Genomic DNA, 23,487 nt, shown 5'->3' with positions numbered 1-23,487 from the left:
CTTAAGTTGTTTTCTTCACTTTTTGTGGATCTTATTAAGCCCATAAAAAAGTATTCCTCTATTTTATCAAACAATTTATAAAAACTATATGCAAGGTTTTTTTTTAATTGATATTATATTTTTTCTAGTGTATGAACTGATTCCAGGTTTGGATTTAAAACTTCAAACGTAAAAAAACAACATAAACACTGAATATAAATGTAGGGCAGAAAAAGGAAAGAAAATTATATAGGGGTATTTTTTATTGACTAAACATGTATAATCAGAAATCTAATATGATTTCAAAAGCCTTGAATTAAGAAAAACATGAATCGAGATGAGGGAACAGAAATGAAGTTGTAAAAAAAAAATCAACAAATATATATAAAAATACAAAGAATTTGTTTTCAGTGTTGGAGAATATAATTATATGTTCAATGTGAAATATTGAAAAGAAAAAAAAATATCAAGAAAGATGAAAAAAACATTAGGCGCAATCTTGCCATTTTTTTGCCTTTTCCAAAATTTGAATAATTGAAATTCTGATTTTTTTCATAGAATGTGGTGCTAGTTTGAATGCAAAGAATGGAACACTGAGTAGTTTAACAGATGTTCCAACAAATGCTTCGGAATGCATCTGGGTGATAACTGTGCCTCCTACAACAGGCAAAACTGGAGTGAATATTGTCTCCTTCAATTTAGACATTAAAGGAGTTGCTAAATGGTAAGTATATTTACTCATGAGAGCTTTCTAAGTTGAGGTTGTCTGGACAAAAATCTTGTTTTGGGTGTGAGCATTGATTTACAATTCATTACAATTTTATTCTTCAAATACTGGTTTTCATGTTATAATGATAAAGATATTCGTGTACCAGTCCTAAAAGATTAAACCCAATCTAATTCATGATTGACGAATTGAATTATGGTTATCCATGTTGTGAATGTCTAAACTGTACATTTGTAAAATGTTCCTGTAATTGGTTGCTGTCTCATTTAAATATTGATATTAACTTCACATTTCCTTTATTTATATATAATTTAATTTTGGATGTAACGCATCTTCTGATTGCATTTTGGCTCATAGACATAATTTAGTCATGTGACCGTGATATCATCATAGTTTTTCCATGGTTTACTCCGGTTTAAAATGAATTAAATTATAAGAAATAACTGTAATACTTTATCTTTCTATTCGAAATAACATAAAAAAAAATGTGGTGCACGTTTTAAAATAAATGTGCACCACATTTTTTATGTTATTTCTTCTTAGACATAAAAAATATTACAATCATTCCTTAAGTAATTTACTAGTTTTAACAATCATGAAGGCATCAAAAATCAAAATGAAGTATTTTTCTTTTCATATTTTTCTAATTTTAAACAGTTGATTTGCTGTATTATAAATAGAAGGAGATGATGTGGTATATGTCATTGAGGCAGAAACCGAACAATGAAAATAAGCAAAAGACTTCAAGGTTTAAAAACATGTGTCTATTGTTTTTATTACAGGCAGAATTTAGAGCTGAGAGATGGTGGAAGAGCAACATCACCTCTGTTAAATCATGATCTGTCTATGACAAAGTCTTTATCTTTCCTAACCAAATATAATGTGTTATGGGTCCACTACAGGAGAAATACAACAGGAGACATCATCATGTCAGACACGAAGTTCTCATTCAAGTTGTCTTTCAAGACATACAGTAAGTTTATTAAAGGGAAGTAAATGTGATATACTGTAACCCAACTATTAGGATACTTTACATTGGGTTTAGCCCTATTAAGCCATGATCTAATTTGCGAATGTCAAATTTTCTTGATATTATTTGATAAGCCATAATAAGCAAAGATAGAATTTTGAAGGTTGCGAAAATAAGTTGAATTTTTGAAATGAGTAAAGAATGTCAATTTCATAAAGTCTTTATTCCTTTGTGCACTCAAAAATATGTAACACAAATCTTTTTTTTCTATTGACAGATTTTGATTTTTGAAACTAACCAAGAGTACAATTTTAATATCTTTATATGACACTTCATATTTGTGTTTTGAATTTACAAAAAATATCTGTGACTTAAAGTTTAATTTAAAGTTAAGATAAGTTACTTTTTATACGCCCGTCTTTTAGACGGGACGTATTATGGTATACCGTTGTCCGTCCGTCGTCCACATTTCGGACAATAACTCAAAAACACTTTCACCAATTTCCATGAAACTTAAGTGAATTGTTTATATCTATTGACGTAAGCTCCCTTTCGTTTTTTTTAATTTCAGATTTTAAGTTTTGGATTTATGGGGCTTTATTCATAAAAAAAGGGGGATTTTTAACACTTCGGACAATAACTCAAAAAGGCTTTCACCAATGTCCATGAAACTTTGGTAAATTGTTTATATCTATTGATGTAAGCTCCCTTTCAATTTTTATAAATTTCAGATTTTAAGTTTTGGATTAATGGGGCTTTATTCATAAAAAAAGGGGGATTTTTAACACTTCGGACAATAACTCAAAAAGGCTTTCACCAATGTCCATGAAACTTTGGTGAATTGTTTATATCTATTGATGTAAGCTCCCTTTCAATTTTTATAAATTTCAGATTTTAAGTTTTGGATTTATGGGGCTTTATTCATAAAAAAAGGGGGATTTTTAACACTTTGGACAATAACTCAAAAAGGCTTTCACCAATGTCCATGAAACTTTGGTGAAATATCTATTGATGTAACAAATAATACTTAATAAAATCTGATGAAAACATAAAATTTGTAAAATCTTTAGTTCAATTTAAAATATTAAATTTCTTGTAAAAAATAGGTTCCATGAATGTCATACGTTTGTATTATTATTGAATGGTTGCAAGGATGAAAGCACATTAGCAGTCCCTGAGATACTAACTGTTCCCTGAGGCATATATCCTTTTATGATATCATTTTTACTATCTAAGCTATGGATAAAAATCAAATACTGTTTTTGCATATAGGATGTTTTACTCTTGTTAAAATTGGTTGCAATTGAAACCACAAATGATACCTTAGCATTGCAGCTTTTTTATAGAGTTCGGTTTCGGTGGAAGGGTTGAGCGCAATAAAAAATGTTATAAAACATAACTAGTCTACAATAGCACATAATAAGTGAACAAGTGACAACATGAAAATCCTAACATGTGACTAAATATTCCTTAAATGTTAAAGGGTGTCATTTTATGAAAAAAATAAGGAAATCAAGTCTCCTAAACATTTATCAATATGATCATCTTGTGAATATTCTAAACAATAAAAAGGTAATAATCATTATCCACCATATTAAGCACCATTTGAACAACTTTTGCATACATCTTTGTATAATTTAGTATGGATTCCTTACTGTGTTCAACAGAATCTAACTATGAGCAATATACCCCAAGAAAATTACCTTCTTTCAAACTACTATAAAATTTGGAAATCAGCCATAGAATTACTAAAACCCATAATCATATATCACTTTCCTTATATTACATTGAAGACTTCTATGTTATATGCCAATGTTAATGATATTTTATACGCCCGTCGTCTTTCAAACAACGGGCGTATCATGCGCTAAAGCGCAGCCCTTTATTCCATTCTTGTTTATTTATTTTCTAGGCTGTGACAGTAAACACCAGTGTAGAAATGGTATATGTTTACATCCTGACTGGAAATGTAATGGTTTAGATGATTGTGGTGACAATACAGATGAGGCAAACTGTATCATGTCCTCTAAAGAAAAGGGAGGTAAGTCATGTGTTTACACCCTGACTGTAAATGTAATGGTTTGGATGATTGTGGTGACAATACAGATGAGGCAGACTGTATCATGTCCTCTAAAGATAAGGGAGGTAAGTCATGTGTTAACAATAGACTGGATTTTTCAATAATTGTTCAGGGACCTTTAGTGGACAAGTGGTCTTAGTAGTCAAACTGCTGTATCAATAGCCTGTCAACAGTGAGGTTGTGAGTTCAAATCTGGCTTCTTCCATGGAACAAAAATTTAATAAAAAGACCTCATCTAATTCTCTTACCAAATCAAATCAAAACATTCTATTGATAAAATTCTAATTATATTGCTCTATTCAATGACACTATATGCTTCTTTGTCAATTATATTGTTAAGATAAAAACCTACACCAGTAACTGATATAAGTAGATAAAGATAACAAAAGATAACAAAATGTTTGGCTCTCCCTTGACACCATTTGCGAGTATAGTCTTGAGGAAATGATGATAGTCTGTCTGAACGGAACGATAAATGGCTGACCTGTGTTAAGAGAGAGCCATATCTCTTACAAGTTAAAGACACTCTTGTAAATTTCGAAAAAAGAGCAGGATAATGCCGCTTCAAGGCAGCACCTGCACCCGCAAAGTGGAAAGGGATTAATATAAGTTGCAATAACTTGTTTCCCAATCCACTATAAATAGATATGTTTAAACTAACAAAAGATACAAATTGCTGATCAAAATATAAATAGTTCTCATTTTATTTTTAGTAAAAGCATGGTTGACAGCTGTCTTGTGCATCATCTGCTTTTTGATTGGAGTTGTCTTGACAATAGTACTGCCTGCCCTCTATAAGAGGTGGAAATATCCTAACTACAACCAACTGAAAGATATCATGGATCCTTCAATCTCATAAATTGTTGATTAGAAGGAGGTTCTTACTGGACAATAGTCACTGAAATGATATTCTGGTTTCAAATGTACTTTTGTGAGAAAAAGAAAATGTTTGATGATAAAACAGAACTATCATGGTAATTGACTTGTAGTTTAAACGAAAGTATGTAAATAATATAACAGCTGTCAAAAGAAGCAACATAGGAATGCAAAACTTAAGATTTTTGTGTGAACATGTATATAAAATGCATTTGTAATAGGGGAACTTATCTTACAGTTTTTAATACAGATATTTTTCGGTGAAAAGAGAAGGTTATACGATTTTGAGCTATTTTATAGTGCCCATTGCAAAAAAAATGTACATTTGAAGTATGTTTAATGAGACCAATATTTAATTTATGTATATATTACTGTGGATTCATTAATTTCGTTGGATACCAATTTTCGTGGATTTCATGGGTACAAGTACACCACGAATTTAGATGTTCAACGAAATGCAAATTTTCCATTGGCTTGTATACGCACTTTTGGCAAAAGTGTAAGTTTTCCTAAATCCACGAAAATTGGTACCAACGAAAATAAATGAATCCACAGTATCTAATACTTATTTTGCTTCTTAACAGGTTTCTGTTATCTAATGTACATTGTTAAACTTAAGATTTTTTGGTTTGTTATTTTGGTATTTTACATTACTGATGAGTGAAGACATGTATGTTGTAAATATGTTATGATTTAGGTTGTCAGGTTTTGAAATATAAACCATTTTTAACTGCCCATTTTAAAGTGTTTTTTTTTATTGTTTATAATTTTTTTGAGTCTCTATAAATAACATTTTTGTTAGTGGCAGTTTTTTTAACTTGAAATCTTAAAGGGAAAAAAGTCCTGTTTTGATATTTTCAACCTCTAGGTGTTTCTAAGGTATTTTAGGGTCTTTTCCTAGCATAATACTTGATCTACACAATTTTTTTGTCCAGCATAATACTATGGTACTTATTGATTTTACTTTTGTTTAATGTTTTATAGGCAAAAGATGCTGACTTTTTCTTTAATTTTTTTTGTGTCAGAGGATGTATGATTTGATTGTTCAAACGATTCTGCATATTCCATCAAAACTATTTAATTCTAAAAGAAGCATTAGCAGCAACAAAAATTCAATTGACCTATGTGCAACTCATTAATATTTCTTCAAATTTGTGCTATTAAAAAGTATGGTGAAAATTATAAAAAGGTTAAAATTTCCTCTTTTTTTAGAGGAGCACTACCTTATTAATTGTTTATTTTAGACTTGTTATAGTTTTGATAGATGTTTTACATTGTTATTAATCAAATATGAGAATTTGATTAAAATCAGTGAACATGAATTAGACAGCTAGTGCCCCTTTAAAGGGCACTTCTCTTATATTATATGTACAGATTTCAACAACATTCCTGCTTCAATATGTATGATATAGCTTAGTAGGGTTACTTGGATGCAAATGCTCAGTTATAACACATTCCAAGAAGTATCAAGATTAGTTACTGTAATTCAATACATATTTAACCCATTAACAAAATGAACTGTATGTTGGAAACAAAATGTTCTGAATCAATTAAATTCCCTCTTTAGGTTGTAGCAAGGATTTGTATAGTAAACTATACAAAGCCTTGGTTATAGTAAGCCTTATTACTTGAAAAAAATCTGAAATTTGAAATGTTGATAAAAAAGATTGTTTGATGTAAAATTAATAATAGGGTTGTTTAATAGAGATGAGAATTCTGACAGATCTTTGTGTATGTTCAATATTGTCTATTTTTTCATTTTTGATGGTAACATAATATCTGTCAGAAATAAAAATTAAATGACATTTGCCCTCTTTAGGGGTGTTTAGTACACATGTTTACCCCTGACAAATTAGTTGATAGAGTGGGTGTGTATTATACACAGCTTTGGACGTTTTTTTTATTTATTTTTGTTTTGTTGATTCACAGTTTTTTCCTACAGGTTAGTTTTTAAAGTTTATTGATTGCTTATTTTTGTATATGTTGTATTTGTCATTCTATTGATAATTGTTCTCTCCTTTTACATGTTTTACATGTATTTTATAGTATGATTTTTTTTTTTTTTATGTATAGATCATTTGCAAAACACATTTAATTGAAATATGAACGAGAATCTGTTTAAACTTTTCAGACAAAGGTAAATAGGGTAAAGGAAAAATCAAAGTGCTTGTAAGCACAATCGGGTAAATATTGTGTTAATTTATCAGTAGGAAGTCAAATAAACTGGACAATTGGAGATAACTCCAATTTTTAAAGATGACTTTAAAAATGACTTTAAAAATGACTAAAAGATGACTTTAAAAATGACATCATTTATTATGAATTATACTTTTAGAAAAGATTTAGATTCCTGCACCTTGCAAAAGTTATGTTATTTTCTTGACTGGTGAAACATTGTTTTGTGACTTAAATATCTGAGCACATATATACATTGATAAATTTCTGAAAATGTTCATGGATACAATGTATAGAAAGTTATGATCAATGCACTATATTTTGGGTATCAAAAAGGTAGTGATAAGCCTTGGAAGATTTAAATATCAAAACAGTAACATAGGCTTTTGATTGCATTTCATGCAATCTCTACTAAAAATCCCATGTTAAATTGGTTGTTAAAGCATATATATAGTTTAAAAAATCTTTAATCTAATTGCTTAAAATAGATTTATTTATATAATAATTTTTTTTAAAGCCGTTTTTGTACATACATTCAATAACATAGCAATAAGTTTTATTTGCATGAAACAGTAGGTAATTACAGCAAGATGTTTTGCATACTTGGAGATTACTTGCAATTGTTATCTGCTCAGTATTAAATGACTTTGGAATTAAGTTTTACTTTCAAATGTTTAATTATGTGTTAATACTTTCAATTATGATATTTTAACAGATATTGTTTTGGTTCCTGTTGTCTCTTAATTTGTATAAATGGTTTAATACTGTGATTTATAGAAATGTTCATAAGTTTGCTTTTAGCAAATGAAAAAATGGCCATATTTAGTTATATGTAATTTTATACTAAGAAATAAAATTGTTTAGAATGTTTAAGAAAAATATTCATAAGTATTGCAATCATCAACATTTAATTTTGGCACATTTTGTTGAATTATTTTGTTTTATTATTAGTTGTATTTTTTAATATTGTATTATTTTCTGTCAATTTTTCTTAAAAGATTTGAAAAAATCTATTTCTATTTGAATTGTAGAAACTTACAAGTTTTCAGCAAAGATGGAAAAAATACATGTTTAGTTATCAGACTGTGTGATGTCAGATGTTGCATGAAACTGTTAAATAATTGAAATGTTAGTGATGTTGGTTATAAATTTACAGTCCTGCAAATTCATAGTGGTATATATCCATACCAGGAATGTGTTTATGAAGATTCTTTACACTTAGATTTGTTCGTTACCTTATTGTTTTACATCATATGAAGTAACTTCACTTAATTTATTTTATTTTTTACTGATATCTTTTTTTCCATTTATGTAATGCTGCCATTTGATTTTTAAAGGTATTTTCCTTTGAATTCAGAATTTTGTTATTTTACTTTGTGCATGACAATTTTAGAGTCAATAATTTAAAAAACAAACTAAAACATATGTTCTACACACTGAATTCTTTATCTTAATTTCTATCTTGGAATCTCATAATTTTAACTCTTCAGTTGATATTTTTATGTGCTCACTTGCAATGATTTGTAAAGCGAGATCTCTGTTGCTAGTCAGCTTGTTTTTTAGCTCACTGTTCCAAAGGAACGGTGAGCTTTAGTCATCACTTGGCGTCCTCCGTTGTCGTCGTCCGTCTGTTGTAAACTATTTCAAACATCTTCTTCTCTGAAACTAATGAACCAATTCCAACCAAACTTAAGCTGAATGATCCTTAGGGTATCTAGAATAAAGTTTGTGTTTTATTTTCTGTTTGGTAAAAAAACATGGCTGCCATGGCTAAAAATAGAACATCGGGGTAAAATGCTGTTTTGGCTTATATCTCAAAAACCAAAGCAGTTACAGCAAATCTGACAGGGATTAGAGTGTTTGTAAGGTAACGTTCTATCAGCCCAGAAATTTTCAGATTAATCTAATAACCCATTGATGGGTTGCTACAACAAAATTGGTAATATTTAGGAAATTTTGCAGATTTTGGTTGTTATCTTGAATAGTATTAATGATAAAGATAAACTGTAAACAGCAAATATGTTCGGCAAAGTAAGATCTATAAATAAGTTAATATGACCAAAATTGTCAATTAACCCCTTACAGAATTATTGTCCTTATAGGACAATTTTACACAATTTGTTTATCATGTTTTCTAACTTTAAAAAAATCTTCTTTTCTGAAACCACTGAACCAATTCCAACCAAACTTAAGCTGAATGATCCTTAGTGTGCCAAGAATAAAGTTTGTGTTTTATTTTCTGTTTCGTCAAAAAACATGGCCTCCATGGCTAAAAATAGAACATAGGGGTAAAATGCAGTTTATGGCTTGTATTTCAAAATTCAAAGCAGTTAGAGCAGATCTGACAAGGGGTAAAAGTGTTTATAAGGTAAAGTTCTATCAGCCCTGAAATTTTCAGATGAATCTAATTACCGATTGTTGGATTGCTGCCACTTAATTCGTAATTTTAAAGAAATTTTGCAGTTTTTGGTTATCTTGAATAGTATTAATGATAAAGATAATTGCTGTAAACAGCAAATATGTTCAGCAAAATACGCTGCAAATAAGTTCATGTGACCAAAATTGTCAATTGACCCCTTAAAGAGTTATTGTCCTTTAATGACAATTTTACAAAATTTGTTTATCATGTTTTCAAACTTTAAAAAATCTTCTCCTTTGAAACTAATGAACCAATTCTAACCAAACTAACGAACTACGATGAAATTGAACACTTAAACTCTTAACCCTTTCCTCCATAATGACACTTTTTGACGCCACCCCCTTTTCTCCATAATGATGCCTTTTGACGCCTGTGTAGTACCTCATTTGAAACGCTCTGACAAAAAATGTCTGCAGCAGACTTAAAAAAAAATGTATCCAATATGAAAAGGACATTCATAAGAATATCTGACTTCATTGATGAAATATTCGTTTTCACAATGCATTAAGACTTAAAACCTGATGATTTTTTTATTATTGAAAAAATCCTATGCAAATCAAGCATGTGAGAAAAAAAAATCCATGGAGGAAAGGGTATTAAACAAAAGATAAATGCCAAAAAATCAAGGTGAGCAATTCAGGCTCTTGAGAGCCTCTTGTTATTCATATAAACAAGGATTTGTAAAGTAAGATATATACAAATCTTTGATATAAATTAACTAGCATGTTATTTAAATTTTTGACACCCCTTTGAATCTCTCATCTTCCCCTCAGTTAATATAGGGCCTAAGAATCTCTCTTCTTGCCCTTAGTTAATATTTCTATTAAGAATCTTCTTTCTTTATATTTTGATTTGTTTTCTGTTATTTCCATTCAAACATTTAACACTATAAACATGAATAGCTAGTATTAAAAAAATTTAAAAATAAGAGAATTCCGATGCACCAATTTATATTGTTATTTTAATTTGAAATATGAAGTAACAGTAATGCATGATCTGTATTTTGTAATTTCTAAGAAAAGAAGATGACTTAGAGTTAAGATTATTTGATAGAAGCATTAAGGGGAAGGTAACTCAGATATCCCTTGTAAGGTTATATTTTACTAGGCTGCAAACAGAAATGTTGATTTTCAAATTTATTTGGAATATCCTGTATTAGTAGAATGGGGTACGAATTTGTTTTCATTTAATGTTTTATAAAATTCATATTTTTGTGCTTTAAGAATATGTATAGATTTAATACATAAATAAAGTTAAACTTTTAACTTTGTCTTTTCTTATACCTTGTCGCCTTGTGTATATAATAATATTTATCCAGGCTCTGTTATGTTTTGACATATCCAAAGACTAGATGAAAAAAATGTGTCACAATAATTGTTGATTGTTGATTTCTATCAAAAGAAATAAATACATGCACAGTTTAAATGATAAAGTTTACGAAGATAACCACTCCTTAGAAGTCTATATGATTATGGGTATGCAGTTGTATTAAATAATTTGTAGGAGATGTTACTTCCCATCAGAACATGTTACTGATTCATAAACTAGCAAACCACAAAAAGTTCTAAAGTTGATGTTTTGTTGTAATTTAGTATATATAGCATAAGAAATAAAACCTTGTTTAATGGTTGTATTTTTGTTTAAAATGACTGTTTGTCAATAACCTTGTACATGTAGGATGGTTAACATCTATCTTGCTGGTCTTAACTATCAGGTGTTATGTTCCAGAGATGGATGTCAAATGATTTTCTTAACTTGATAAATGAATGTTTCAATGCAAGTTTAAGTAAACATCCACTTTCTCTTTCATGTTGGTTTGAATTGATAAATGTGAATAAAGTATACACCAGGGGCGGATCCAGCCATTCTAAAAAGGGGGGGTTCCTAACCCAGGACAAAGGGGGGTTCCAATTACATGTCCCCATTCAAATGCATTGATCGTCCAAAAAAAAGGGGGAGTTCCAACCCCCGGAACCCCCCCTCTGGATCCGCGCCTGTACACTTTTAAGATAGTATGTACATATACATGTAGTTTTGAACTATAGTACACAATTACTATTTAGGGGCCAGCTGAGAACCACCCCCAGGTTTGGGATTTCTTGCTGCGTTGAAGACCCATTGGTGGCTTTCGGCTGTTGTCTGCTCTTTAGTCGGGTTCTCGCCTCTGACAAATTCCCCATTTCCATTTTCAATTTTATTGCTCAAGCATAACTAACACAAGAACTATATAACTCAAAGTAATTCTGTGCAATGATTCTTTATAAATGAATAAATAGAAATGCAAATATTTTACAAATATGGAATAAGTTAACGATATTAATTATTTTGACTTATCGAGTCCAACATAGAATTGTTTTCAATCTCCAATGAATTCTTTCGCCTTTTCTTTGATCCTAGATTGGAACACCTTAAAATACAAAAAATACATATATTAAAATTAAGTTAATGCAAATGAATTTTCTTAATTGTTTGTTAATGATGAATTGGTTTTAAACGTCTGGTGGCAAATATTACATGCATATCGAGACAAGAGCCTTTTAATGTGGTCCTTCCTTTGTATTAGACCAAATACTCATTGTGTAAGTTCAGAAGGTAATAGTCTGCAGAACAACAGGCTCTTATATATTATAAAGATAGAAACATAAAAACACATACAACATCATGTATCTGGTCCCTGGAGGTAATATATTAAGTTTTACTCTTCTAGGGTTTGTATCTCTCAAGTGTTGTATTGTGAAGTGATTAAATTAACATACACTATAATGTTTAATGTGCAATACATTTTTTACAAGAGTAAGCTTCGTGAAGTATGGGACAAATTATATTACGATAGTCCCAGATTAAGTTTAACAATATCTAGCTAAATAAAATCTATGAACGGTCAGCACTGATTTAAGGTAGTGTCTCCTCCATTACAGTTTTGAACATTAAAACTCAATATAAAAAAAAAGACACTGCTATTTTCAGTGATAGGTACAGGTTGGCTGTCACTGTGCACAACAGTTCAAAATAGAACCCTATAAGGAAAATCAGAAGAAGAAAAATTGTCAGAAAACACGGCCAAACATCCAAACATACTATCCACATTGATCTGTGTCCACACTTGTTTATAAGCAAATTTAAATATTAGCTTGTGTTAATACACTAATCCCAACATAACGGCTGTTATTTTTATAATCTTTTCCTTAATGTATATACTTACGTATTCCAAAATCTTCTTGTAAAATAAATTAGATTTCCAGTTATTACTATGGCAACGGATGCGAATATTATCACGAGAATGTCTGAAATAAGGAAAAACATGTATATACTGGAATTAGTAACATGAAATTCCTCAAAAGTAACAAGTAAAACAAATTTCTTTATAGTATTGAGACAAATGCAGATGCAGAATAGAGGCAACTCAAATTAATAATGCTGATACAATAAAACCACTCGAACTTCTTTTCAAATGTGCAGTATATACGAAATAAAATTAATCAGGGATACTAACAGGCTTATTATACCCCATGCAACGAAGTTGCGGAGGGTATAATGTTTTTGACCCGTCCGTCCGTCCGTCCGTCAGTCCGTCAGTCCGTCAGTCCGTCCGTCCGTCAGTCCTGTTTCTTGTCATCGCAACTCCTCTCAAACCACACAACAGAATTTCACGAAACCTTTTCAGATGAAAAGGACATACTATGTAGTTGTGCGTATCGACAGAAAATTGCGATTCAATTTTTTTTTATAAGAGTTACGCTCCTTTGAACTTATTTGCTTAATGTACTACTGCAACAGTTTGTCATCGCAACTCCTCTGAAACTACACAACTGAATTTCACGAAACCTTTTTAGATAATAAGGACATACTGTGTAGATGTGCATATCGACAGGAAATTACTATTCAATTTTTTTTCTAGGAGTTACCCCCCTTTGAACTTATTTACTTTATTGTACTACTGCAACAGTTTGTCATCGCAACTCCTCTGAAACTGCACAACAGAATTTCATGAAACCTTTTAAGATAATAAGGACATACTATGTAGATGTGCATATCGACAGGAAATTACGATTCAATTTTTTTTCTAGGAGTTACATCTCTTTGAACTTATTTGCTTTAAGGTACTACTTCAACAGTTTGTCATCTCAACTCCTCTGAAACCACACAACAGAATTTCATGAACATTTGTAGATAATAAGGACATACTACTAGTATGTAGATGTGCATATCGACAGGAAATTACGATTCAATTTTTTTTTCTATGAGTTACACCCCTTTGAACTTATTTGCTTCAATGTACTTCTGCAACAGTTTGTCATCTCAACTCCTCTGAAACCACACAACAGAATTTCATGAAATTTTGTAGATAATAAGGACATACTATGTTAATGTGCATATTGACAGGAAATTATTATTCAATATTTTTTCTTATACAATTTTTTTTTCTTACACTTATTTAATTTCTCCAATGACAATGTGGGGACGTGGGGTATGTGAGCGTGCTCACTAAGGTTCTTTAATTATCTTATTCGCCAGACACATCTGTGAAGCTCAAATAAAAAACTGAAAGACCAAAAGAAGAACGCAAGTGAAGAGCATTGAGGACCAACAATTCCGAAAACGTTTTCCAAAAGAGTTTTTACTCAGTCGACTTTTTGTTTAATAGTATTATTGAAATGGAGATAAATAATTTGTATATGATAATTTGTATAAAGATTGTTGTATACACAAAAACTCATATTTAAAAAAAATAGAGAGAATATGTATATATCGCATTACCATAAGTGTGTTCAGGTTCTTTATTTATTAAAGAACTGGAAACTGACTGGCTTACGTTGAAAATATCGTCTGGTGAAATTGACTGGCTAACGTTGAAAATGTCGTCAGGCACACAGTTTGTAGATGTTATGTTGAAATTGTCATCTAAAAAAAAACATATATTGAAAGGTTTTACAACAATAAATAAAAAATACTGTTAAGGTTTGTCTGAATTGGTAGTTTCTAAATATTATTTGGTTTTAAAAATATACGATTCCTTCCAAAGATATACTAGTCAACAAAGGAAACGATACAATACATTATCGCTATTTTGTGCATTTTTCCTTTGATCTTTTTTTGTGATAATTTTCATATCATGCTACTCGCTTGAGATGGAAAATTATCGCTAGAAACTTAGCATGCACGTGACGTTGCTAACGACATGAAATTGACAACGTTGTCATAGGTAAAATAGCGATAAAAAAATTATCATTGTTCATCTCAACTCGATTGCCTTTCGAAATATTATTCTACATACAGTCATCTCATCAGTCAGGCCAATAAAAGGTGTGTTTATTGAGAAAATCAATCTCGTTGAGATGATCACCGATAATCTATAAATACGATACAATTTCCATGCATGCCATTATTTTCCGCAAAAAATAATTGCAACATAGTATTATTTCAATTCCGAATTGGTCTCATTAATCTAGTCTACTGATTTTCAAATGAATGCTATTCATTTGATAATCTACCTGCTTTTCCATTTTATCACGTATTTTTCGTTCCATTTATTGCTTAAAATACTAGCAGTGCTGTTAATTATTAAATGAGGTACTAGAATAAGAATAAAAAAATACACCTAGAATTGTTTTGACAATTTTAAGTTCTCATACATAAGATATGCTTGTTATACGGTATGAGCTATGTTCATTGTTGAAGGTCATACGGCGGCATATAGATTGTCTCATGTGAAGAGTTGGCTCATCGGCAATCATAAGACATCTTCTTATTTTAATATCATTTCATATACAATAAACATACCTTTTATTGGCCTGACTGATGAGATGACTGTACAAAGTGCATTTGTTGTTTCTATCTTAGCCATGTCAATGCAGACAACATTTATTTCATCCTTTAAAAGTATTCCAGAAATGTAGGTATCATTAATCCTGCCTTTAACTAGTGCTATTATAGTTCTGTTGGCACCAGATCTTGCTCCCTGTTGTTCTTGTAAAATGTATTCCTGGATAATGTTAAGAGCCAAAGGAATATTGGCAACTTCATCAGTTCGCAAACTTTTTAAGGATGAAATTGCTTCTAAGAGTGATGTTTTATTTTTGTGATCATTTAGAGCAAATTCTACTCGAGCAGAACTCGAAAATGTCAATATGGAGACTAATGTGTCATTTTGTCCAATGGCGAAGAAATCCGTCAAGTTGTATATAAAATCGATACTATGAAGGAACTCGGTTTCTGTGACATTCGCTGACCGTTCTATTGCAAACACGATATCTGAAAAAGAAACAAATATATGTCAACTACAAATATCAACATTTAAATTGTATCTATTTATTTGCTTTATTAGTTGCTAATTAGAGTTAGGGTACACCATTTGTACACATCTTGACATTTTACTGAGCGAGGGGTCTAACTTTCTTTGGCTTTGACTTATCAAAATAGTTATTGAAGGACTGATTACTCACAATGTCAGGATTATCTTTAGTGGTCGTCTGTAATTTGACCTGAATGATGCCTTTTGGTATTATTTTTTCGGGGTGGGGGGTGAGGGGTGTAAAAATATATAGCCACGAATATTAACGTTTAATCCGGTGTTTTAAATACCGTAACCCTTGTAACAACTGTCAGTTGTGTCAGGAAGTGAATGTTTTTCATTTCCTGATTCTGGACAGCCTCTTTTTCCGAAAAAAGTTATTGAATTAAGTGATCATTTAGTTGTTCTTGTTATCAATACGCATGAGCTATTTGCCACTGGAGGTTAAGCAAAGCAACAATCAGTCAAGCAATCCATTAAACATATGCAGTATATCGATAATGCATAATTTGAAATTAAATCGAAAAAATGTGAGAAATTGAATAGAAGAAAAATCATATAGAAATTAAAGTAGGACAATTTCGATGTACAATCTTAAATACGGAATCTATCGGCTTCCCGTTTGAAACAAATATACAATGTATTCTGACTATGATCAGTTTAAACTAAGGCAATTAGTGTTTATAGAAAAGGCTAAAAGTTCTATATTCGATGGAAAGCCTGGTAAAATCATCGAAACTATCATTTAACAAGATTTAGAGTATTTGTTAGATAAGTGGAACTAGTTGTTAGTGTAATAATCTACTTACCGTTAAAACTGTGGTCAGCAGAAATTATATGAAGAAAAATAATAAAATATCCAAAATTTTCGAAACATTTGACAGTGACCATTCCCATTGCATTCGAAATAAATTATCAACATTTTCAGGACAACCAGTTTATTGTAAAAAGAATCAAACAAAAATATCCCGCGGACAACGTGTAAAGAATGTAATTCCTTTTCAAGGAATAAACGTCAAAATCCAAATTATGTAAATATTGACCTAATCCTAATTAACATATTTATTATAGTGACAGTTATCAGTGGGGTGATTGACAACTTTATATCTGATTTAATAATTGATTAATCCTCTTTTGTACCTAATCATAATAAAATATATAAGAACGATTTAAGCTTTTGTGCTTAATCAAAATAAAAAATAAACTAACGATTTTATTCTTTGATATACTAGGAGTCATGCTGACCGAATCTACATGTCACCACACTTCCGTAATTTATTAATTCATACAAATTATGTAGGATTTTGACTTTTTTTTTTTTTTCATTATTTTCATCGTCCAGTTCTTATATAAATTGAAACAGTATCTAAATATTATTTTCAAAAGGATTTATAGAATAAGGCCTATAAAAATTATTCTTTTTTTTTTCCAATTTTTTTCTCTATTTGTTAGTATGGAAAAGATTAAATTTATTAATTTATGCAAGGATTTGTATAGTTACTATACAAATATTGATTTATGGGAAACATGCATTTGAGAATTTCTACAATGTAGTTGCTATAGAATAATTACTACCTCATTTACAATACATGCACATAAAAATTAAATTGTAAAAGAAAATTAAAAAAAAAAAAAAAAAACGTTTTCCACCCCTCACAATGTATAACAAAGGACAAGGTTCACTTATAGCACAAAATGGCCTAAAATATCAACTTTATCATAAAACACCACAAAGGTCTCAAATTGGTTAGTAAATGGGTCTATTTCAAAATTCTAAATGCTAAATATATCAGTTTTTTTCATAAGAGAACATAATATTCTACAAAGGAAGCCCATTTTGGACATTTTGTCAAAATATGATGATTTTGTGAATTTTTTAAACCTAAAAGCTTTAAAAACACCTTGGCCGCCACCTACGATCTAAAATGTGTTGTAACCAAAAGATTCCGATTTCGATATAGATTTCATCAATATAAAAACTTTTTGGATCGTAGATGGCGTCCAAGGTTAATTATGCCAAAAACAATTAAAAATTATGGAAAAAGTACCAAAATTGACCTTTTAATACAAATTATGTTTATTTAAGGGGTCATAGCTCCATAAATTGTAAAGGATAGTGCTAGAAAAAAATATTTTGTCTTAATAGTATTATCTATAAAAATTTGGGAGACATTAATACGAAAGCCGCCAAGGTTCTTTGAAAGTTCAGATTTCTGAATTCTGATTTCGTAACTTCGGTTTCGTACACAAATGCTTTGTCGGAACATCAAATGACTTTCGTTAAATATTTTTTTGCCCGTTTAGTTAATGTCGAAACTTTGTGGAACTGCATTATTATTTCGTTAATTGACCATTTATGTTAAATACGTGTGAACTTCCCCAGACAATGTATTTTTACCACCAGAAGGTAAATAATAATCAGTGAAAGCTTTAAATAATGAGTAATCTTATTTTCTGATCAAAACAGAAATAACAGGTTTTTATTTATGTAAAAGATAACCGTTTTCTATTGTTATCATTTGGTGAGAACCGTCATAAGCACTGCTTAACTGTATTTGTATTTATTTGTAGTATGGCAAGGAAGAGATATGGCCGATAGTCACGATACAACCATTATACAGAAACGGCACACAAACAAAAATTTAAACATCTCGTGACTTATTAATCTGGAACTTTGGATACAAAATGTTTTTATTAACAAAGTTATTTTTTGAGTTATGTATCAAATATAACTAATATCCTCAAATCTTGTAAAATACAGAAAACCACACTTTAAAATTGAAAAAGTAACAAGACATTTATATTTGCTAATGTTTTAAAAATTCAATCTGTGAGAGCAACTTACAGAAGAGAAGAAAAAGATAACGATTTTAAACAGGGATTACAATCTAATTTACAAATAAAACTTCTTTAAGTCACAAAACAATGAAGAATAGCTGGTAAACTTGAATGTCCTTTAAACCATACAACTAAAGTTTAAAAGTCAGACTGCTACATATTCTGTATCATATAAAAAGAAACTATACATACAAGACAGGCGAAAGATACCCGAGTGTCATTCAAACTCATAAGTCGAAAATAAACTGACAACACAAAGGAAAATGAGTGTTGAAAGTTGAGAAACGAGTGTTGAATGTTGAAATCGAATGTTGAACAAAAAAAAGTTTGAAACTTTGAATGTTGAATATTTAAAACGAAAGTTGATGCTAAAAATCTATGAGGGTCTGGATGGGGGTCTGTTATTCTGTAAACATTTAATTTTCACCCCTTTTTTCTCTTATCGTCAAAAAATTAACTCCTTTTTTTTCTATAATCTTCAAAAAATTAGACCCAAATTTCTCTAATCTTCATTTTTTTTGCCCGTTATTCTCTAATCTTCATTTTTTTAAGGGCATTATTCTTTAATCATTTAACCCCATCCCAAACCCTCATCTATTGTTAAAAAGCATGTTGAATAATGAAAACGAATGTTGAATGTTGAAAATGATATTGAAAAAAACGGAAACCATAAATTGATTGAAAAAAAATACTGTTTTTAATGTTGACTGTTGAATATTACACCGTTGACATTCATTTTTTTCCAATTACATTTGCATTAATGATGTATGATTCTTTGGAAATTGTGTTTTTTTCCCACTAATTTTTGAAGAATTTCATGTTAGTCTGGGTAAATTATTTCAGAACGCTGAATATATATATATATATATTTATCTATGAAGCATACTCTGTTTAAGTTAACTAATATTGTCCAGTGTTGAAAAAAGTCAAATTCTTTGTGAACTTTGATACAAGTCGGAAATATTGCAGTTGTAATGTAATAGTTGGTTTCTGTTGCACTTCAGTGTTCTGTTGTTTCGTTGTCAAGTTCCGACTCTGATAGTTGATGCGTTTCCCACGGTTTTAGATTGTAACCCGGATTTTTTTACTCAACTTTTGAACTGTGTATACTACTGTTGCTTTTATATAAGCTGAATCAAACCCTGTATTTGGATTCTAGATCTTTGAACCTACTAGGTATAAGTTCAATTTTGATTTTGTTTTTAACTTCTTTTACCGCTTTCATTCTTTTTAGAAACCTATACAGAGTTAAATATCTAATCACAATCCAAAGAGATTGTAGTGTAGTGTTCAGGTGTAATACCACCAAATCATGGTACGTCACATCCGGTTGCATACGAAAGTAGGTCTAAAAAAATATTCCCTTGAATTTGACCGTTGTAGGTAATTAATCCTACATTTTATTGCAGTAAAACTATTTCTGAGTCATAATCATATGTCTTGGGTATTTCAAAACACCATTATTTTTTATTTGTGATTTCTATAGAAAATTTTGTAATCTTGAGGTTACATGGTGACTAAACCTTGTACACAGATAGAATAAGGGGAGAAATTTGATTGGTTAACTTCCAATGATGGTTATTTTCTTACATGCAATGAAATGTTATGTGAAACTTTTTCTATAGAACTGGACAGGATAAAACTTTACTCATGCCAAGTATTTCTTTATTTGAAACAAAGATAAATTCTACACAATTTTTTGAAAAGTGCAAATTTAACAAAGACTAATAGGGGAAAATCAATGGTGGTATTACACCTAATATGGGAAGCTGTACATGCACCTATGGCCTTGTGTGTAATCTCATGTGTTAAAATTTCTTGCTATTTAAGTGAAATAATACAAAAAATGAAATATTCTGAGTGGATTGAGTCTCTAAAATACATTTTATGAGAAAATTGTCTTTTAATAGGACTGTACCATGAATATTCAGTTGACAGAACAAGCCATACTAAGTATATATATTTATTTTTTTGGAGGGGGGTGGGCTTTTTCTCCTTATTTCTTATATTTTGCTATGATATAACATTTTCCTAGGTAATACTTAAATAAATATATAGTTATAAGTAGATGAAATTATTTTTAATGTTGTAACGACAAGTTATTCACTAAAAGAGAAGCCTTTTATGTCCCTTTTTGGAACGCGGCGTAAATTTAATTTTTATGTAAGGACTTATTGAAACCGCCTTGGAGACAGTAAACTTTTATATGGATTGTTCATTCTGCTAAAAGCCTTCAATTACTCATTTCTTATAACATTTCTACCATAAATGAGTGAAAGTTACCCCAATATTTTTATTTATTGGCCTGAAAAGTTAAAATTTTGAGGAAATGAGAGGTATAAATTGACCCAAAGAGACCTTATAAAGAAGATAAAGAGGTTTATAGTGGTATTTTATCTTCCTAAAATCATCTTGTGTATCATTTTCAACTGTTTGTAGGCAGATAAGATAGATATTTGATCATTTATTGGTCCACACTCTATTCTATCTTGATGCGGCTTGGTTTGGATTTGTCGAAGAAATTTTCATCGAATTGCTGTAGATGTCGTCTTTCAATATACTAGATTTTTCTCAAACTATTGAACTGATTATGACAAAACTTGACAGAAATGCTTGAAATAACCAGTATTACAAAGGGAAAAAGTAACATTCAGTTTATTGAACAAAAAGGTCTTCTTTAGGTGTAATACCACCAAATCATGGTACGTCACATCCGGTTGCATACGAAAGTAGGTCTAAAAAAATATTCCCTTGAATTTGACCGTTGTAGGTAATTAATCCTACATTTTATTGCAGTAAAACTATTTCTGAGTCATAATCATATGTCTTGGGTATTTCAAAACACCATTATTTTTTATTTGTGATTTCTATAGAAAATTTTGTAATCTTGAGGTTACATGGTGACTAAACCTTGTACACAGATAGAATAAGGGGAGAAATTTGATTGGTTAACTTCCAATGATGGTTATTTTCTTACATGCAATGAAATGTTATGTGAAACTTTTTCTATAGAACTGGACAGGATAAAACTTTACTCATGCCAAGTATTTCTTTATTTGAAACAAAGATAAATTCTACACAATTTTTTGAAAAGTGCAAATTTAACAAAGACTAATAGGGGAAAATCAATGGTGGTATTACACCTAATATGGGAAGCTGTACATGCACCTATGGCCTTGTGTGTAATCTCATGTGTTAAAATTTCTTGCTATTTAAGTGAAATAATACAAAAAATGAAATATTCTGAGTGGATTGAGTCTCTAAAATACATTTTATGAGAAAATTGTCTTTTAATAGGACTGTACCATGAATATTCAGTTGACAGAACAAGCCATACTAAGTATATATATTTATTTTTTTGGAGGGGGGTGGGCTTTTTCTCCTTATTTCTTATATTTTGCTATGATATAACATTTTCCTAGGTAATACTTAAATAAATATATAGTTATAAGTAGATGAAATTATTTTTAATGTTGTAACGACAAGTTATTCACTAAAAGAGAAGCCTTTTATGTCCCTTTTTGGAACGCGGCGTAAATTTAATTTTTATGTAAGGACTTATTGAAACCGCCTTGGAGACAGTAAACTTTTATATGGATTGTTCATTCTGCTAAAAGCCTTCAATTACTCATTTCTTATAACATTTCTACCATAAATGAGTGAAAGTTACCCCAATATTTTTATTTATTGGCCTGAAAAGTTAAAATTTTGAGGAAATGAGAGGTATAAATTGACCCAAAGAGACCTTATAAAGAAGATAAAGAGGTTTATAGTGGTATTTTATCTTCCTAAAATCATCTTGTGTATCATTTTCAACTGTTTGTAGGCAGATAAGATAGATATTTGATCATTTATTGGTCCACACTCTATTCTATCTTGATGCGGCTTGGTTTGGATTTGTCGAAGAAATTTTCATCGAATTGCTGTAGATGTCGTCTTTCAATATACTAGATTTTTCTCAAACTATTGAACTGATTATGACAAAACTTGACAGAAATGCTTGAAATAACCAGTATTACAAAGGGAAAAAGTAACATTCAGTTTATTGAACAAAAAGGTCTTCTTTAGGTGTAATACCACCAAATCATGGTACGTCACATCCGGTTGCATACGAAAGTAGGTCTAAAAAAATATTCCCTTGAATTTGACCGTTGTAGGTAATTAATCCTACATTTTATTGCAGTAAAACTATTTCTGAGTCATAATCATATGTCTTGGGTATTTCAAAACACCATTATTTTTTATTTGTGATTTCTATAGAAAATTTTGTAATCTTGAGGTTACATGGTGACTAAACCTTGTACACAGATAGAATAAGGGGAGAAATTTGATTGGTTAACTTCCAATGATGGTTATTTTCTTACATGCAATGAAATGTTATGTGAAACTTTTTCTATAGAACTGGACAGGATAAAACTTTACTCATGCCAAGTATTTCTTTATTTGAAACAAAGATAAATTCTACACAATTTTTTGAAAAGTGCAAATTTAACAAAGACTAATAGGGGAAAATCAATGGTGGTATTACACCTAATATGGGAAGCTGTACATGCACCTATGGCCTTGTGTGTAATCTCATGTGTTAAAATTTCTTGCTATTTAAGTGAAATAATACAAAAAATGAAATATTCTGAGTGGATTGAGTCTCTAAAATACATTTTATGAGAAAATTGTCTTTTAATAGGACTGTACCATGAATATTCAGTTGACAGAACAAGCCATACTAAGTATATATATTTATTTTTTTGGAGGGGGGTGGGCTTTTTCTCCTTATTTCTTATATTTTGCTATGATATAACATTTTCCTAGGTAATACTTAAATAAATATATAGTTATAAGTAGATGAAATTATTTTTAATGTTGTAACGACAAGTTATTCACTAAAAGAGAAGCCTTTTATGTCCCTTTTTGGAACGCGGCGTAAATTTAATTTTTATGTAAGGACTTATTGAAACCGCCTTGGAGACAGTAAACTTTTATATGGATTGTTCATTCTGCTAAAAGCCTTCAATTACTCATTTCTTATAACATTTCTACCATAAATGAGTGAAAGTTACCCCAATATTTTTATTTATTGGCCTGAAAAGTTAAAATTTTGAGGAAATGAGAGGTATAAATTGACCCAAAGAGA

The 23,487-nt window shown here is 30.1% G+C and overlaps 2 protein-coding genes across 5 annotated transcripts in view; one reads left to right on the top strand and one right to left on the bottom strand.

The window, feature by feature from the left end:
- Positions 1 to 10,491, top strand: part of LOC143041978 (cubilin-like) — a 35,620-nt gene extending 25,129 nt beyond the window's left edge. For all 4 annotated transcript variants that reach the window (XM_076214171.1, XM_076214172.1, XM_076214170.1 and 1 more), the window contains exons 18-21: positions 538 to 703; positions 1,489 to 1,679; positions 3,589 to 3,717; positions 4,470 to 10,491. In XM_076214171.1, the coding sequence (XP_076070286.1) occupies positions 538 to 703; positions 1,489 to 1,679; positions 3,589 to 3,717; positions 4,470 to 4,615 (632 nt within the window). In that variant the 3' untranslated portion in view covers positions 4,616 to 10,491. The remainder of the gene's footprint in view (positions 1 to 537; positions 704 to 1,488; positions 1,680 to 3,588; positions 3,718 to 4,469) is intronic.
- A 976-nt stretch (positions 10,492 to 11,467) lies between these two features.
- Positions 11,468 to 16,458, bottom strand: LOC143041979 (uncharacterized). Its single transcript, XM_076214173.1, has 5 exons — positions 16,328 to 16,458; positions 15,008 to 15,478; positions 13,985 to 14,128; positions 12,429 to 12,510; positions 11,468 to 11,633 (listed from the first exon to the last, which is right to left on the bottom strand). The coding sequence occupies exons 1-5, from the start codon at positions 16,413 to 16,415 to the stop codon at positions 11,543 to 11,545; spliced, it is 876 nt and encodes a 291-aa protein (XP_076070288.1). The 5' UTR covers positions 16,416 to 16,458; the 3' UTR covers positions 11,468 to 11,542.
- Between the last annotated feature and the right edge of the window lie 7,029 nt (positions 16,459 to 23,487).

Source organism: Mytilus galloprovincialis, chromosome 8 (genome assembly GCF_965363235.1).
Source record: "Mytilus galloprovincialis chromosome 8, xbMytGall1.hap1.1, whole genome shotgun sequence".
In the NCBI taxonomy this organism is placed as follows: domain Eukaryota; kingdom Metazoa; phylum Mollusca; class Bivalvia; order Mytilida; family Mytilidae; genus Mytilus; species Mytilus galloprovincialis.
This window is presented reverse-complemented; position numbering and strand designations above follow the sequence as displayed.